Raw genomic sequence first — 19,739 nt, 5'->3', positions numbered from 1 at the left:
ATATTAGCTTAAATCAAAGAACTGTCAATATTCACCATTTACAATTAAATATCAAAATAATATGCATACCAAACACCAGAAAAATATTTCCTATTCATTACCACCTTGTTTGGTAACAAGAGTCGTATCTGAAAAACTTTCATTTAACATTCAGTGAAAGGCTGTGACAACCTTTATGCTGACATACAGCTCAGAGGAACAGAGATGGCTGGACTCATGCTTAATAAAAACTGTAGACACTTGGCTGGCCAGAACACAGTTTGCATTCATGCAGAACTGCCAGCCTCCTGTCTTAAAAAGTCATGAGCGAAGTGCCTAGATTAGGGATATCCAGCTACAAAAATATTCCACTTGCAATAACATCTCAAAGCTGGCAATATTATAAATGACACAATAAAAGACTGTCAATGACAATGGCCGTTTTACATTAAAATTTCAGACTAAGGCGGCTGCACCAGCAGACCAAATCCCAGCATGAGGAAACCCTGATTTTCATACAATTCCCCTGACATTGATCACTGAGGATAATTTCTATTGCTGAATCTGCCCAATTATCTCTCACCCCGCAGATTAAGGTGATACACAGTGCCTGTTGGTGGCAAAGCCTCAAGCTGGTTCTAAACCCAAACAAGCCACAAGAATCTTATTCAGAGCTCTGCACAGAGCAGGGAGGCAGGACACTGGCACCAAGTGCAGGCGAGCCCTGTGTACACAGACCTACAGTTTGTGCAGCCTGAGCAGCAGTGGAGCAAGAAGCCTCCCTGGGCTGTGCAGGCTCTGCCTCAGAATCCCTCATCAAAATGTTTCCTGTAAGGCACTGTGAAGGAGTGCAACCACACATGCCTAAATTTTTTTTTTTTTTAATTTAAAATATATGTGGGACACTTCACCTTCAAGATTAAGTCAGATTTTGCCTTTTTCTACTCTCTGGCATAACTAAACACTTTCACATATGCAAATGAGGAGAAAATGTGGCCTCTTTCAGCAGTAATAAGTATCTGCCTGTTGCTACCTTAAAATCACAGCAATCACATCTGGTAACTGCCCTTTTCTCATGTTACCACTAGTTTTCAGACTTCCTCTTGTGGTAGCTTGAGACTGCGCATCTGGATGTTTTAAACATACAAAGGAATTGCTAGAGCAAGCAAAAGAGAAAATGGTGCAGAGAGTTAAGATGTGCAGATAAGCAACTGGTGCACTGCGCAGCTAAAGGAAGGGACAGGCAGACGGGGAAAAGCTTTTTCCAAAGAGGAGAGCACAAGTTTAGGCAGAATGAAGACTCACAGTGTCTGTGGCTTCATTTTTAAAGTACTATTAATCCAAGCGTATCTTTTTAACAAAATTTTAGCTGCACCGTCACCAATCATTAAGTTTCCTGGAGACAGCACTCCCAAAACAGACAAAGAACTAGCAGTGGTAAGTGTTGGTTTCATCTTTGCTTCAGATTTCTATTGTTGTTTCATAAGCAGATGTTTGTTTCTTGTTTCAGCTGAGGCAAAGGAATGACTGTAGCATTCTCTCCCCAGAGTCTCTGGAAGTGCTAGCTAGCTAGCAAAGGTATCAGCTTTCAAAAGTTAAAACTAGTGCCAAGTAATGTTTCTTCTCTTAAATTTTTTAAAGCCAGCAAAGAAAGTTGGGGGTTTTTTTCCCCTTAGGTCTGAACATACAAAATAATTTCATTAAATCGTCGTGATTATAACTGGAAGATTGAAATGGCAAGAGGGGAGAAGGGCAAATAAGAGCCATCTAATATTTTTACTTAAATAAGTTGAAGTGAGGGCTGTGGAGACTCACTTAATGCATGTATCGCAGCTCTCAGCACAAACACAGCTTTAAGGGACAATGACACTCGAAGGCTGGCTGGAGGCTCAGAAGCCATTGTGACTAGTTCGACTGAAAAAAAAAATCACACCAGAGGCTTAAAGAAATATTTTTTTCCAAATTCAATCTGGAATAAAAAAAGGAGTTTGGATTTCTGTGACATTAGCAAATTATAGCTATAACTCTACAGCATTTTATTCTAACCTTAGTTTAGCCCTGTGGACATTCATAAAAATGACATTATGGGGAAGTCCATTTAAGGGGAGATTGAGATAGATTATCCTTATTTTAGCATGTAAATTATAGACATTTCTCTTCTTCAGCAGTAAGTCCATTTTAAGGAAGATTGAGATAAATTATTCTTATTTTAGGACATAAAGGTTTAAAAATTGATCACTTTTCTTGATGAGTTGGTATGCATCTTGGGAAAGCTTGCCAGGTTAAAGAAGGTCTGGGGGAGGGTAGAGGGAAAATTTTCAGATGGGAGTTGTGGGGGAGTTTGGGAAAACACAGACCAAGCTGACCCCAAAAGGGCACTCCTCTGCCTTTAACAAAACAAATTCACCCAAGGTTTTTCCTTAGGAGCACAGCAACCAGGGCGTGGGGGGCAGTGCATGTGGGAAAGGAGAGTGGGGTCCCAGATATCTAATAGTTGTTTAACCACTCTTAAATAACCTGTTTTCTAAGACATGGTCAGGCTTTTATTCAATAATAGCAATCTACATCTCCCCTCATCTCTGTTTCTTTCGAACAACCTATTTATTATGTGTACTCAAAGGAAAATTACAAGCTGGTTTAACACTGCAGTTCTTTGTCTTCCTTGTAGTATTCTTGGGTAATGCTAACTGGCTGCCTATCCCTCACACTCTCCATCGGAACAGCCCCAACACTCAGCATCAGAACAAAAATTGCTATGTTGCAGCTGGACCCTGTTTCATTAATGGGCTGGATCAAAATTCCAGATCACCACAGATCCCTGCTGACTCTGGGGAAACTGAATTGCGCAGACTAGGCCAAGATGTGGTTTACACTACATTTTCTTCTCATAGAACAGCTGGTTATGTTCATTTCTCATCTTTAGTAAAAACTCCATTTTAGGAAAAACTGAGAGGGGTTAGCTTTTATTTATAATCCTAGCAAGTAAAATTCTTTACCATGCCTCATCTTATATTTTTGGTTGTGTATCTTACTCCCAAACCTAAAATGGCAAGAGCAGCATCCTGCTTCTTCAGTAAACTTCAGTTCTGATGTATAGCCTATATTATATTATGGTAGCTCACTGGGAGATTCACATAGAAGCATAAGAAAATCTATCAAACTACATTAAAATGAAAATTGGGATAAGAACAGGTCTGGCTTGTTTGATTATGTTCTTAATGCATTTCACATAATTTCCACCAGGCCCCATTAACTATGAGCAGACAGAAGCTTAGTGGTAGCAAAGGTGAAACCATTCTGTGTCTGTTATTTGCCAGTGCCAGTCTCCACTGGAGAAGTGCCACATCAGAAGTTACAAAAATCACAAAACCAAGGCACAGTCTGTGCTTAGTCAGTAGATGGATGGAGGACCTACTGAAGGAAATGGTGTAACACCTTGATTAAATCCTTCTTTTGAGTAAGCTCTGAACCATTTCCTATTCGGGGCAGATGAGGCATGCCGGGACTTAATGAGGAAGGTGGTGAAATCCAGGCTTGACCAACTGCAGTCATCAAATATCCTTTGCTGTATTTTGCTGATGTAGTGGTCTTATCCCCAGTCTCCTGAATGACTTTCAGTCAATTAATTAGATACATAAAGTAAGGTTTCCCTCAGAAATACTTCCTGGCACAAGAACTTTGTGCAGTCATTTTGTCAGGTTTCTTGTAATCCTCAGAAATAATTCTCCCTGATATTTCTGATGTATTTTTGGCAAATATACCTTTACCTTATTTAGGATGCTTTCCTACTTTGGATTTGTAGTTAATATTTTGGATACAATACCCGAAGGATGCTTCTTCCTCTGCTACAGACCAGTTTACCATAAAGATCAGTAACTTGCAACCTTCCTGTCTAACAGCATCATTGGCAAGGGCATTTATCAGCTCTGTGCCATGCTAAGCACCAGTTTGGGTGCCCTACACATCAGTTTGGGAACACTTGCCTTTCGACGTGGCTGTAGCTTGGGTTTTTTAGACCTAGGCATAAAACCCACTTGAGTGTGGAATTCCTGAAATCTGTGAGCAAGAGAACCATAAGATCCACTTTACTGGATAAAACCTACAACTCCAGATAGCTTAGTCAAGCTGTTTAGAACCTGTGAATGAAAATAATTAGGTAATGATATGTTATTATCATTATAGAAGTACCCAAATTAACATCTTCATCATAATCCATTTATCTACTCCTCAATGAGGAGATAAATTCAACGTTCTAAAGCTGTATGTAATCTAACCAATGTGACTGAGCCTACCTGTGCTACAGTCCAAGCTAAGGCAACAGCTCGAGCTACAGGTTTTCTCAAATTCAGCCTGGATTCAAACACTGAATCCAAAACCTCCAGCTGGCCAGCAGCCTGTTGTGTGGCTGTGCTTACTAGTCTCCAGTTAGGAACAGAGTTGATAAAGGATTTTAGACAGTTGCTGAAGATATAACTTCTTGTCATTTTTTTTCATTTGAATGACCATGGTTTTATGGTGGGTTTCACCACGTGCTAGAAACTGCCAGGCATTCTCTCTAGGTTGGTCCCTACCCTGAGAAGCTCGCAGTTATTCAATCAACACTGAACTTAAGGGAAAAAACAAAAAACACTAAATTGTTTGTGTGATCTCACATGTGTATTGCACAAAAGGTGGGGACCATATATGGATAATCAGGACAACAGCTGCTTATCTACAGTTTAATTTAACATAAATACACAACTTGCCAACACATCTGAAAGACATGGCTGCTTACCTGGAAGAATTGCCAGGGAATAGACTAACCCATTGCTCCTCTGGTATTAGAGGCAGCAGCAGACAGACAGACTTTCCTTTTTTTACTGAACTACACCTGCTGATCAGGCCATACTGATCAAAATGGAAAGTGGAGGAGACTTGGGTAGGTATTATTTTAGATAAGAGTTTAAAATAAGGGGATTTGTGCTGTCTGTTTGATCCTCTATGACCAGTGTTTTCAGAGGAGAGAGAATTTTGTGATCACCACCATGGGTGTATCACAAAGATCAGCCTTGTCATGATCTGCTGGAGCATTCAATGGAGTTTTAAGTATGCAGATATTGATTGGCAGCAATGTTCAGGCAACTGAGTTGTTACCAACGACCTTCTTCTTCAGGTCTTTGCAATGTTTGACTCAAAAGCAAACTCACACAAGATTCAAATAGCTCTACATGGTTTGACTAAACAATGGTGTGTGGTTTTTTCTTTGCAATTAATGTGGTCTCATTTGTGTGGTTGCTTTGATACCTTGACAAGTTTCTCAATAGTCCAGAGTCTTCCAAGAAAAAAAAAATACTGTAAGCAGATTTATACATCATAAAGAAAACCAGAAAGATAAACCCATTTTTACTTTGTAGTTCTACATTAAAGCTCTATGCTCTACTTACTAATAAAGCAATTCAATAAGTAAAGCTGATAGCTAATAGTGGAAATGATTGCTTAATTAGCAATGTTGTGTGATCAAGGTTGGTTTGTACCAATTAAGGAGATTCTGCTGGTCCCTCAGTTACTAATAATAGCAATTTTGAAAAGAAAACTTGCAAATTACAGATGGAAAGCTAACATGGAATTACAGTATTTATCTGTAATAACTATTTCTTTTATGAATTTTAAAGTCTTTGTTCTGTGCTTTTTTCCCAAGCAATACCTGAATAAATACTATGGGTGCCCAAAAGACAATTGCAATTTATTTGTCCTGAAAGATACTTTGAAGAAAATGCAGAAATTTTTTGGGCTGCCTGAAACAGGTGATTTGGATCAAAACACTATTGAGACAATGAAGAAACCTCGCTGTGGTAACCCTGATGTAGCCAATTACAACTTCTTTCCAAGAAAGCCAAAATGGGAGAAGAATCATATAACATACAGGTACTGACCAGTGGTGTGGGGTTTTGCTTACCTATAACCATGGCACTTGTAAGAACCCATCAAACCAGACACTTGGAAGTGTAGTAGCTGCTTAGAGGGCTAGACAGGATTTCTTGAATTAGGATCTCTCTGTGTTTGAATAACTACCAGATGCTTTAGCAAACACCTCTGAAACTTCACATTGTAAAATTTCAGCAATAATCATCTAAAGATCAACTTTACAGTTCTGGTTGGGACTAAAGAGATTTTGTTTTTATTCTTTGCTCTGCTGCAAGCATCCAAAGGGAACTGGAGCAGCAATGTCTCACCTGCCCACCTGCTCAGCAGGGACCACAGTACTTAGTGACTGCAGAGGCCATGTAGGAGGACAAACTCCTCTGCATTCAGCAGTCATAAAAATGGAGGTCATCAAATAAATTTTAAAATAAAATAATCATATTTTGGATACATATACAGACATGATTTAAAGCAAACCTATTGCAATAGGTTTGGCATGTTTTAATTTCTTACTCTGAAGAGTTAGGGACCAATATATCTCTCACTGAAGTCAGTAATAAAAAGATTTTCACTACCTTAGGTGGTCCAGGAACAAACTTTTAGCACCAATGAGGACAAAACAGCAGATTTGTCTTACCTGCTTGATCTCGTCTGCTGCTCCCTCACAAGTTAGGACTCAAAGCATCCCTCATGCTGTGACTAGCCTAATAAACACTGAAAAACCCGTGGCAGCTCTCACAGCCCCCACTTGCTGATGTGCTTCCTCTGGTTCTTCCTCATTTTCCTTAGGCACGAAGTAGTTTCCCTCCCTATGCACAACCCCAGCAGCAAAGAATTAGAAACTTGTCTTTACATGGAGGTTAGCTGGCTATAATAGGCACTAAGAAGAAAGAAGAAGAAAGCAATGTGTGGCTTTCCCATGTCAGGCCTATGGCTCTATCTTTCATGCTTTTACCTCCTATTTCTCCATGTATCCTATTGCCAATGCAACCAACATATGGGAAAGGATTAGCATTCAACTGGGATGAAACAGTTAACAGCTTTCATCCCAGATGAAACAGGGAAATACAGCTAACTACAAAGGTGAGGGAGAAGGGCTATTTTTCTATTAGTATTAAAGAGCAAAACAATCCACACTTGAAACTTTCACCACATTATTGAGCAATTTTTCTGGTAAATAAATCTTACATATCAAGATGTCCTTGTATGTTCATGTCTAAGGTAACAGTATGACTTGCCAGCACCTCAGCGCTGATTCAAAGCCCTGAATATTTTGTGCAGGGCCCACTGCCATGCAGGCCTTACAGCCCCTGGTTGTGTAATTTTCTTCATCCTACTGCATCAATCCCAAAGGAAAATAAATAGTAAGCACCACATCTAAACACACATCTTGCATGCAGCAGCGTTACCTCTTAACCAGTTTCACTACTAAGCCTACTCAGCATTTTGATCAGTAAACAACAAATACTGGGAGGGGGTTTATGTGTTATTTAACTCTTCCTTTTACCACTAAGGATTATAGGTTATACCCCAGATTTGGATCCTGAGACAGTAGATGATGCCTTTGCTCGAGCCTTTCAAGTCTGGAGTGATGTCACGCCGCTGAGATTTAACCGAATCAATGATGGAGAAGCAGACATTATGATTAATTTTGGCCGATGGGGTATATTTTTCTATTTTTACATATGTTTTTTGTTTTGTTCCTCTCATTAATCCTAAGTATTGGAATGATCTACCCTCAATAAGTAGTACCCGTGAGCCTTTCTGGCAAACCTTGTCCTAGTTTGCACTTGGCTTATACAGGCTAAGATCTAATTTCACTAAGATTTTTTTCTTTCTTATACATGAGAGAGAGAGAAGTATTTATACAATATCCTTATACTATATTTATCTTTCCAAAAGAGAATCACTAGGGGCAATATTTTATTTTTAAATTTACAAATCAGAAATAGAACTGGGAAATATTGGTACAAATCTTCAGATGATGTGAGCTGGCTTCTTGCCATGGAAGAGAATGGAATGCCATCGTACTATTTATAGCTCCATACTCAGTTTTCCGGTGATAATGATGGAGGTCCTAACATATTGGAGCTTAAAAATGGATTTGTGCCTTTCAATTTTGACTCCTTAGCTGGCCTCTGTTCTTTAGCACAGTAGAATGCAGGCTTTCAATGCAATCTTTGGTCTTGAGGAACTTAAAAATATGGATCATAAGATGAATTATGGTTTGAGTCCAGCTGATGATAGGTGACTTGATTTGTTTTCATTGTACATGCCTTCTCAATTAATTTTGGTTTTCCCTGAAAGAAAATTTATAGCTTTTCAGTGTAAACTTGGGGCATTTTAACTTCTTATGCAGAGTCACAGAATTTTTAATACTAATGAAGATACTTGTGCAGCCAATCACTTGGGATTGGAAGTGAACAGTTCAAAGAATAAACTGAGCTCTTTGTAAAAATTTCCATTTCCAGCTGGTTTTCAGTGCTTTAGCTACTGATGAGTTCACCTCAAAAGCTTCGGAGATTCCGTACAGAACTCAAAACTTCAGATCCTCATCCAGGCTGGCCTGGTTTGCAAAACAGAAGTCTTACAAAAGCAGAAGTGTTTCTGCTGGGTTTAGTACTGGTTACAGTCAGCTCAGAAACAGTGGGAGAAGAGCTTCTTCCACATTCATTCATTCTTATCACTTTACTGCATGTCAGATTCACAGGAGCTGGGACATCCACAAGGTTTTTATTTTTTAAGCTTTCTCTTAAGCAAGGATCTATTTTGAAATAAATGGGAGTAGAGCATCTAATATATAGCAAAATGTTGTCCTTGACAACTGACACACTAGTCTACTGAAATTAGTGAACTGAACCAGTATTAAGAGAGTGACACCAGCATGAAATCAGTATAACAGAGCAAAGAATCAGGCTTGTGTATTTAAGCTTCTGTTAAATGGCAAGACATCAGACTGAAAGGCCTGAAATGATGCAACTGCAGATACTGGCAGCCAGTTCTGATGCACAGGTCAGTGTGGTGGGAAAGCTATGAATACCAGGGTTATGCCCTTGCCAGCCTGCCTTACCCGCATGCGGTGTACTTCCAAGAAAAGCCTACAGTGTAATAATAGGGGAGCTACTTAACCTGCTGCTGCCCTGTGAGCTGTCCAAGTCTCAGAGTGGTTGATGTGAAGGAGGAATAGGCTCATTCACAGGACCCAGAGCTAGCTTTCCAGAGGCTCACTACTAAGACACTCAGCTGATTTGCTTTCCAGCTTAAAGTAGTTAGTATCCTGCACAAAGACCACAGCAGTCTGAGGTGCAGCAGAAAAAGAGTAGCCTGCAGAAAGAAATCTGCCTTTACTTTCCAATATCTGTGTTGGAGACTGATACAAATTATCTGAAAATACCCCTCATCTACAATGTTTACAGCTGCCTACCAGTCTCCATTGAGAAACAGCAGTGTGTATGCAGCCATACATCTAATGGACAATATTTCACTGTTCTTCACCCTCTTTGATTCCTTTCCACAATACTTATAAGATATAAAATAACATGCTGCAGTACTGACACTTAATGTTCTTTGCAAGAACTGGCTTCTCCCCTTCTAGTTCAGTCTTGCCAGCACAACCCACACCAATAAACTCACTCACTAGACTATTCTGCTGCTGTCTTGGGTGGGATGATGATTATCCTTCATACATAGACTCTGACAGAGGTGAGGTCATTAGAAACTGCTCTTTTTTGCCTGCTTCCTCCTGCAGAACATGGTGATGGCTATCCATTTGATGGCAAAGATGGTCTCCTGGCTCATGCATTTGCACCAGGGCCAGGAATTGGAGGAGACTCCCATTTTGATGATGATGAACTGTGGACTCTTGGAGAGGGACAAGGTACCAGACTTTCTAATGTTTCAGAACATATGGCATACTGGCTGCTGTTTCAGTGCTGTTTTAGGCACTGCACTAAATGCTTTTATTGGCATATCAATAAATGTTAGGTATGCAAAAATTAATTTATACTGTTTAAGTTGTTCTCTACAACATGTTTATGTAATTCCTAAATAAATGTTACCTAGGATTTCCCTTTCTGTTCCTCTACTGTTGCCCCCTGAAAAACTGAATTAATAATGGGGCCTGATGCCGCACAACCTTCATGAATCGTGGGAAAAGTACAAAGCCTCAGCTATGATTTTGAATGCTTCAGTTCTTAAAGATTCCAACTACATCATCTTTAAGTTCATGTGTAAGAGGCAGACTGGCCAGGGCTATTCTGCTGACATACCCTTCTTAAGATGACTTAAGCTGTGGCTCCAGTTGTTAAAAATGGAACCATCCAATTGAATAAGTTTTTATATACTCATGGCATCTGTCAAAACCAAATAGAATGTAAATCCCTCATACTGATGACTGAAACAAAACTGACATCAAACAGTGGATTACAAACATCTCCAAGAATCTTTAACAGGCAGCTGCCATACCCTTTAGAAGAAAACAACTGAAGTCCAGATAATATCACCTGAACTAGACAAACAAGACCAAGTAATAGTAGTTTGGAACCTCTTCTTTCTGCTTGAACTTTGCCACAATTATATAGGGCTAATTATAATTTTTCTACTACAAAATAATTTGGAAAACTCAGAATAAGAATGCAAACTTATGTTTGCCTTTCATTTCAAATTCTAGTTTCCTCAGCTGTCCTCCCATTGAAAAAATAATTGAACTTTAATTCCAAAATAGTCTACTTCCTTCTGTTTGGCTTTCTTTTAACTTTAGCGAGAGCACTGACCAGTAGCTGTACTACCTGGACTGAATCCCTGTCCCAGACTAACAACAAACAGGAGGAAACTGTTTTCCAATATTAGTGAAAATACTGCACAAGCATCCAGTTAGTTACTGACATTAAAAGAAATGCTATGGATACATGAATTATCTGTACATCAACAGATATTACAGCACCAGTACTCTAGTCTTAAGACTACATGTGACAAACTGAAATACACCCTGGGCTTGGGTGTGCCTGTGGTACCACCCTATCCCCCAGTGCAGATCTCATTCAAGGCAAATTGGAAATAGCAAAGTGGTTTAAGAGGCACAAGGCATGTTCAGCTCATGCTCAACTGCTGCCTGGAACCTTTCAAACTGTACTCAACATTTTAGACCATATAACCAAAGAAACTAAATTACTAAATGTATTAACAGCACGTTTATAAGTTTGCCTTGCCATAATAACAGCAACATATGTATTTTTCTGGGCTGATTTTAAGGACTGCTCATTCTATCACTTCCCCATGATTAATATACATTTAATTCTTTCAAAATTACCAGTTATTATTTCAGCTATGATCATCTTGCCAATAGAGAGACCAGCAGCACATTGAATTTCAAAGTGTAAATTCAGACTGCATTTCTATACCAGTATCCTCCAGGAAAAGAAAATTTCCGGAAACTGTATTTTTCTTTTTATATCAGTTGGTGGCTGATTTCACCTCTGCGTTTTTTCTCTTTGCAGTCGTTAGAGTCAAGTATGGAAATGCAGACGCTGAATACTGCAAATTTCCCTTCTGGTTCAATGGCAAGGAATACAACAGCTGCACAGATGCAGGACGTAGTGATGGATTCCTCTGGTGTTCCACAACCAAAGACTTTGATACAGATGGCAAATATGGCTTTTGTCCCCACGAGTGTAAGTAGATGTGGTTTAAGCCCAGCCGGTAACTCAGAACCACACAGCTGCTTGCTCACTCCCCCTTCTTCCTTCCCCGCTCCCACAGGGATGGGGAGGAGAATCGAAAGAATGTAAATCCCACGGGTTGAGATAAGAACAGTCCAATAACTAAGGTACCATACAAAACTACTACTACTACCACCAATAATAATAATAAGGGAAAAAACAAGGGGGGAGAATAAGAAACTAAAAGGGGAAAAGGAAAAGAAAACAATAAACACAAGTGATGCACAATACAATTGCTCACCACCCACTGACCGATACCTAGCCCGACCCAAGCAGCAATCTGGGCCTTCTGGGTAACTTCCCCCCAGTTTATATAGTGGGCATGATGTGCTGTGGTATGGAATACCCCTTTGGCTACTTTGGGTCAGGTGTCCTGTCTCTGCTTCCTCCCAGCTTCTTGTGCCCCTCCTCCCTGGCAGAGCATGAGACTGAAAAGTCCTTGATCAGGGGAAGCATTACTTAGCAACAACTAAAAACATCGGTGTGTTATCAGCACTGTTCCCAGACTAAAGTTGAAAACACAGCCCTGCACCAGCTACTAAGAAGGAGAAAAATGACTGCTATAGCTGAACCCAGGACTGTAGATCATTGAGCACACTAAATGACAGAAATCTCTTCCTAAACTGCAGGCCATTCCACAAACAATTGAAGTTGCATCTCCATCAAGAGCAGTGACTGACAAAAAGTAGCAGTTAAGGATGAAGCCCATTAAGCCAAACCTCTAACTCTGCACACCAGTTTTACCAACTGGTGGCCCAGGTCCTCCGAGTCTAACAGCCCTTTTACTGCAATGTGACACTATTATTGTCACAAAACACCCTTTAAATGACCTCATACTGCTTTTCAAAATAATAATGACTGCATTTCAAGTGAGTGTCTATGCTGATGCAAAGTTATTTATATGTTGGTACGTTGCAAATTGCTAGCCAAGAGAGCACTGACATTTTTAGAAATTAGGTTTTTATTTTTAACCAGGTCTTAGGACTCTTTCTCACGAAGCAGTGCCAACAACTCACTTTAGGTACAGAAAGGCAAAATGAATCATCTGTGTCACAATACTTCCAGTCACCCTTCAGCCAGAAAAGGCCTTGGCTTTTTATTTATTACTACTCTAAAAAGTGAATCATGCTCACAATTACTCTTCCCATTGATATATCAGACTAAACAAAAGCAAAACCCCTCAAGTCCTACACAGACACTGAGGCTATCATGGCTTTTTGGTCATCAAAAATTACAACAGCAAAGTTAGAAATAACCTGCCAAGCCTTCCCACATACACGTTTGGGTTTTAGCTGGAGCTTTAAACTGGGGAAGGAGAGGGAGAAAGGTGTCCCCCATGGCACCTTAAAAAAGGCCAAATCATGCATACTTTGCACTGGGAATTCAGACAGACACATTTCATTCTGAGGCGCTGTTCTTAAATCTCAAGGGGAATTAGTGCATGGCTGCATGAAGGATTTTTCTGTCTGTTCAGTGCAAGGCCTGGTCTGGTTTGTTGCCCTCATGGTTTCCTCTCACCCGCACATGGCACTCACAGACACTGTCCTACCATGGAGGATTCCCACAGATAGAGCAGCCAAGAGAAGACACAGGCAGATTCACAAGATGTCAGATGCTTCAAATCATCTGCATTTTCATGTAATTCAATTTGGACATATATTTTTCTAACTATCAGCGTGAGATATTTTATCTGTCTTCCTCTAGATACTCCAGAAAGTTTACTAAAATCCTAAAACAGATCCCAGAACTCTTGACTCAGTTTAATCTGTAGTCCTTCATCCACAAGAGAGATTTCTGGTTCTCAGGTTGAGCCATGGGGCCTTGTTTGTGTATGTGAATGGACAATAAACAATTGGAAGACCAATACACTACCTCCAGGAACATTAACCAAGCAAAAGACAGGAGAGGTCTCCAGTGCCCAGCTTTGTCAGACGAGTCACTTTTGTCCTCTCTTGCTTATCTGTTGAGTGCCTGAGCATAGCTGTAGGGATTCTCAGAAATGAGAAGCAAAGCCTAGAGGAAAAGCCTACAGGTTATTATCTGCTTAACTCTACTGTATGTCAGCATCTTAAAGAAACTGAAAATGTACATGGATAGCCGTTAGGAAAAACCAATCTGGCCTGTCAGTGGCTCTGTACAGTTTGCCATTCTAGCTAACATTTTTGATGCAAGGTAAATGGATCAGCAGAGCACTAAGGAACATGAGTGACTTTCTCAGAATCCTCTTTCTAAATGTTGTTTCAAGAAGGGATATTAATTTTATGTTATGAGGCAGGCTATAAAGGATATATGCATTTCAAACCACATTCAGCTTGGTAGAATTTTCTTCATTCCCAGTTCATTTATAAAGATCAACCAGTCATTCCTTTCTACACACTTGTGAGATTGTCTATCTTGCCAAAGCATTTCATTATTGGTGTAAAATAGAGGTTCTTGGTGTGAACTGCACCACACACAACAGCTATCTAATCTCTGTCAAGACCTTTGCACATTACCATTGGCACATAGTGACTCCTTGTTGACATTGAGCATTGCCTATTGACATTTCTCTCTCTCATTCTCCCTACAGCACTTTTTACAATGGGTGGCAATGGTGAGGGGCAGCCATGCAAATTTCCCTTTAAATTTCAAGGCCAGTCCTATGACCAGTGCACAACTGAAGGCAGGACAGATGGATACCGATGGTGTGGAACCACTGAAGACTATGACAGAGATAAGAAATATGGATTCTGTCCAGAGACTGGTATGAGGAATGTTGCTTGCATAACACAGTCTAATTTGTCATTGCAAAGCAAACTACAGTCTCCTTTTTTACACCTTTACACCCTCACCAGAGCACACAGAAATTAATGAGTTAGGGACCATTTCAGCACAGGTGGCCAAGGAAGTAACCAGAACAGGTCTGTGTGAAGGATACAGTATGCCACAGCACACCAAGTTTATCAGGATACACAAATGTCATTGAACCACAGGACTAAATGTCTACTACTGCAGAATAATTACACGTAGATTACAATTTGCCAATGGCCATGGAAGAGAAGTCTCATGTGACAGAAGAAAGCATGAATAATATTTTAGCTTAATACTTACATTTACACTTTAAAAAAAAGAAATCCAGTTTAGTATGTTAAGCTTGTGTTAATAGATCTTTTCAGCAATTCAGAAGAACTAAGTGAAATGGTTTAGCCAGGAAAATAGATTTCTGCTTTCTTCACTATTTTTTATACTTTTTAACTTGAGTTTTATTACATAAAGGAACAAAAATTAATTTATAGCCTTGTATAGCTTGGCAGGTGTTCAATTTTAGGATACAGACTAGAGCCATAGGTATTTAGACTGTATAAGTTACCTATGGCAGTTCTAAAATCTCAGACCTTTTACAGAGCCAAGAGGAAGCGACACTCACCCTGTAGCCCCCTGAAGCTACAGGCAAGCCCATGTATATTCTGGTTTTTGAGTCCTTGTACCCTGCTGTCAACATAAAACAATGCGATGCTCAGTTTATTTGATACAACTCCTCTTCTGGACCTTTTGGGGGTTTTTTTTAACTCCAAAGATTATTCTTCAGTGGGGCACCTACTAACCAGGTGGATACTCAATAGCCCTTTAACCTTTCTCACACTAAAACTACCTTTTATACACGCTTTAAACCATCACTAGGATGGACCATCAAAAGATGCTTGCTCTGCAATCACCTTCCACAGAACACTCTTAACTGCTGTTTACTCAGAACTGTGAACACAAGTCTGGGGCTCGTTCTTGCTCCCACCAAAACTACTGGCAAGTTCATTGCAATGGCAATGCCTAGACCTTTTCCATTTTCTCTGTGCCAGGCAATCCTGTTTTCAAATATTACTTTTAATCTGACTTCTCATGTTCTTAAGAGGATTGCAAAATTTCTGCTTGCATTCTGGTTTTAGTGTGTGGTTTAGGAGAAGGTGCATCAGCTTAATCTCACAAAAGGGATTACCTTCTAACTGTGTTTTCCTGTCATTTTCCACAGCCATGTCAACAGTTGGTGGAAACTCAGAGGGAGCCCCTTGTGTATTCCCTTTCATCTTCCTTGGGAATAAATATGAGTCCTGTACGAGCGCAGGTCGCAATGATGGCAAGCTGTGGTGCGCTTCTACCAGTAGCTATGATGATGACCGCAAGTGGGGCTTTTGTCCAGATCAAGGTAACAGTTTGCCACAGCAGTACACTGGTACCAGCATACTGACCTCACTGATGACATCACATTTAGGATGATTTCATCCTCATACTTAGCGCTCCTGCCTGGTTACAATACACCTCCCCAGCCCAAAATCTGAGCAAAACACCTACATTTAAATGGGAGACCATTGTTAAAGAGTCAGTCCCAGAGCTCATCTGCCTGAAACATTTTGATGTTCTATAATTTGTAAACATAAAGTGGCTTTTTAAAATAAAAAAATGAAAACTTTTTTTTAAAGTAAATAAATTTTTTTATCATCACCAGTTTTTCCGTCCAAGGCTAAAAGCCACAAGCACTATAGTATTTCACTAGGATGTAATCATTATGCTCTGATATTGGACAAATTAGGAACAAATGCTAAATGTAAAAAACTAATACATTTGTGACTGTGTCGTGGTTTAAGCCCAGCCGGTAACTCAGAATCACGCAGCCACTCGCTCACTTCCCCCCTTCTTCCTCTCCCCTCTTCCAGAGGGATGGGGAGGAGAATCGAAAGAATATAACTCCCACAGGTTGAGATAAGAAAAGTCCAGTAACTAAGGTACCATACAAAATGACTACTACTACCACTAATAATAAAAATGATAAGGGAAATAACAAGGGGAGAGAATACAATTTATCACCACCCACCAACTGATACCCAGCCTGACCCGAGCAGCAATCTCGGTGTTCAGGGTGATTCCCCCAGTTTATATAGTGGGCATGATATGCTGTGGTATGGAATACCCCTTTGGCTAGTTTGGGTCAGGTGTCCTTTCTCTGCTTCCTCCCGGCTTCCCCTCCTCCCTGGCAGAGCAAGACACTGAGAAAGTCCTTGATCGGGGTAAACATTACTTAGGAACAACTAAAAACATCGGTGTTATCAGCGTTGTTCCCAGGCTGAAAGTCAAAACAACAGCACTGCACCAACTATTTGGAAGGAGAAAAATGACTGCTACAGGTGAACGCAGGACAGCATCCACCACTTATTCCATACCACTCACGTCATGCTCAGATCCCACATTTTACAATATACCATTGCTTTTTTTTCATATATATATATACAAACCCACACACACAGAGAGACAGATATCATTCATTACTCCATGGACCAATCCCCATAAATCTGCTGAATTCATCCAGTCCATGATGTCAGGCTCCATCTCTTGTAATAGTCTTTCAGGGCAGGAGAGAGTATGTATAGTGTTGGATTGTTGCCTGCTGATGACACCGCCAAACTCATCTGATAACTGCTGAGCTCCTCTGGTTTCTTCAAAATTCATTCTTTGTTGAGGTGATGATTGGAGGGAAGTCAGGGTCAATTGCTGGCGACCTGAAGACATCTAGCTGATGGCTATAAAAGTGTTATAGACCAGGCAACAGCGTACAATTGAGTTCATTGGCTGTTTTCCCCCAAAATCAAATCCCCTTGAGGTACACATCGGACTTCCCCATCTTCCCGCATTACCCACCAAGTATATCCAGGTCCCTGAGCAAAAGCAACCCCACGAGTGGGTTTGCCTTTACCTGAAGCAGGAATAACCCAGACTGTCTTCCCCAACAAATTCTTTATGTGCACCACAGGAACTTTATCCCCCTCTACAGTACGTAAAAGTTCTGATTGGGCTGGGCCAGCCCTGTTGGCAGATCCCCTAGTGTTGACCAACCAGGTGGCTTTTGGTAAATGTGTATCCCAGTGTTTGAAAGTCCCACCACCCATTGCTCTCAGGGTAGTTTTTAACAGCCCATTGTACCGTTCGATTTTCCCAGAGGCTGGTGCGTGGTAGGGGATGTGATATACCCACTCAATGCCATGCTCTTTGGCCCAAGTGTCTATGAGGTTGTTCCGGAAATGAGTCCCATTGTCTGACTCAATTCTCTCTGGGGTGCCGTGTCGCCACAAGACTTGTTTCTCAAGGCCCAGGATAGTGTTCCGGGCAGTGGCGTGGGACACAGCATATGTTTCCAGCCAGCCGGTGGTTGCTTCCACCATGGTAAGCACATAGCGCTTGCCTTGACGGGTTGGTGGGAGTGTGATATAGTCAATCTGCCAGGCCTCCCCATACTTGTACTTCAGCCATCGTCCTCCATACCAGAGAGGCTTTAACCACTTGGCTTGCTTAATTGCAGCACATGTTTCACATTCGTGAATAACCTGGGCAATAGTGTCCATTGTTAAGTCCACCCCTCGATCACGAGCCCATCTATATGTTGCATCTCTGCCTTGATGGCCTGAGGTGTCATGGGCCCACCGGGCTAAAAATAATTCACCCTTATGTTGCCAATCCAAGTCCATTTGAGCCACTTTAATCTTAGCAGCTTTATCCACTTGCTGGTTGTTCTGGTGTTCCTCAGTGGCCCGACTCTTGGGTACATGAGCATCTACGTGGCGTACCTTCACCACCAGGTTCTGCACCCGAGCAGCGATATCTTGCCACAATGCAGCAGCCCAGATGGGTTTACTTCTGCGTTGCCAGTTGCTCTGCTTCCATTGCTGCAACCACCCCCACAGGGCATTTGCCACCATCCATGAGTCAGTGTAGAGATAAAGCACTGGCCATTTTAATCGTTCAGCAATGTCCAAGGCCAGCTGGATGGCTTTCACCTCTGCAAACTGACTCGATTCACCCTCTCCCTCAGCAGTTTCTGCAACTTGTCCCAGGGGACTCCACACAGCTGCCTTCCATCTCCGATGCTTTCCCACAATATAGCAGGACCCATCAGTAAACAAGGCATATTGCTTTTCACTCCCTGACAGTTCATTATATGGTGGGGCCTCTTCAGCAACCATCACCTCCTCTTCTGGTGACATCCCAAAATCTTTGCCCTCTGGCCAGTCCATGATGACTTCTAGAATTCCTGGACGACTGGGATTTCCTATTCGAGCTCGTTGTGTAATTAGTGCGGCCCACTTACTCCATGTAGCATCGGTTGCATGATGTGTAGAGGAGACCCTGCCATTGAAAATCCAGCCCAGCACAGGCAACCGGGGTGCCAGGAGGAGCTGCGCTTCAGTTCCAATCACTTCTGAGGCAGCTCGAACCCCTTCATAGGCTGCCAGTATCTCTTTTTCAGTGGGAGTATAGCTGGCCTCGGATCCTTTACATCCCTGACTCCAAAAGCCGAGGGGTCGACCTCGAGTCTCTCCTGGAGCTTTCTGCCAGAGGCTCCAGGTAGGACCATTCTCCCCGGCTGCGGTATAGAGCACATTTTTCACATCTGGCCCGGCCCGGACTGGTCCAAGGGCTACTGCATGAACTATTTCTCGTTTAGTTTGTTAAAAGGCTTGTTGTTGCTCAGGGCCCCATTTGAAATCATTCTTCTTCCGGGTCACGTGATAGAGAGGGCTTACAATCAGACTGTAATTTGGGATGTGCATTCTCCAGAACCCCACAACACCTAAGAAAGCTTGTGTTTCTTTCTTGTTAGTTGGTGGAGACATTGCTGTTATCTTGTTGATCACGTCTCTGTGGGGATCTGGCGACGTCCATCTTGCCATTTTATTCCCAAAAATTGAATCTCCTGTGCAGGTCCCTTGACCTTATTCCGTTTTATGGCAAAACCGGCCTTCAGCAGGATTTGGATTATCTTCCTCCCTTTCTCAAAAACTTCTTCCGCTGTATCACCCCACACGATGATGTCATCAATGTATTGCAGGTGTTCTGGAGCTTGCCCCTGTTCCAGTGCAGTCTGGATCAATCCATGGCAGATGGTAGGGCTGTGTTTCCACCCCTGGGGCAGTCGGTTCCAAGTGTACTGGATGCCCCTCCAAGTGAAAGCAAACTGTGGCCTGCATTCTGCTGCCAAAGGGATTGAGAAAAATGCATTGGCAATATCACTTGTGGCATACCACTTGGCTGCCTTTGACTCCAGCTCATACTGAAGTTCTAGCATATCCGGTACGGCAGCACTCAATGGTGTTGTGACTTCGTTCAGGCCACGATAGTCTA

At 41.4% G+C, this 19,739-nt stretch overlaps 1 protein-coding gene across 1 annotated transcript in view; it reads left to right on the top strand.

Moving 5' to 3' along the window:
- The first annotated feature begins 1,100 nt into the window (after window positions 1–1,100).
- LOC115619032 (72 kDa type IV collagenase-like) overlaps window positions 1,101–19,739 on the top strand; it is a 31,014-nt gene continuing 12,375 nt past the window's right edge. Inside the window, 7 exon segments of the mRNA XM_030511047.1 lie at window positions 1,101–1,416; window positions 5,657–5,883; window positions 7,395–7,543; window positions 9,629–9,757; window positions 11,376–11,549; window positions 14,167–14,340; window positions 15,601–15,774. Coding sequence (XP_030366907.1) covers window positions 1,273–1,416; window positions 5,657–5,883; window positions 7,395–7,543; window positions 9,629–9,757; window positions 11,376–11,549; window positions 14,167–14,340; window positions 15,601–15,774 — 1,171 coding nt within the window. The 5' untranslated portion in view covers window positions 1,101–1,272.

The sequence above is a fragment of the Strigops habroptila genome, chromosome W (genome assembly GCF_004027225.2).
Source record: "Strigops habroptila isolate Jane chromosome W, bStrHab1.2.pri, whole genome shotgun sequence".
NCBI lineage: Eukaryota > Metazoa > Chordata > Aves > Psittaciformes > Psittacidae > Strigops > Strigops habroptila.
Note: the sequence above shows the minus strand (reverse complement) of the source record. Positions and strands in the feature narration are given on the sequence as shown.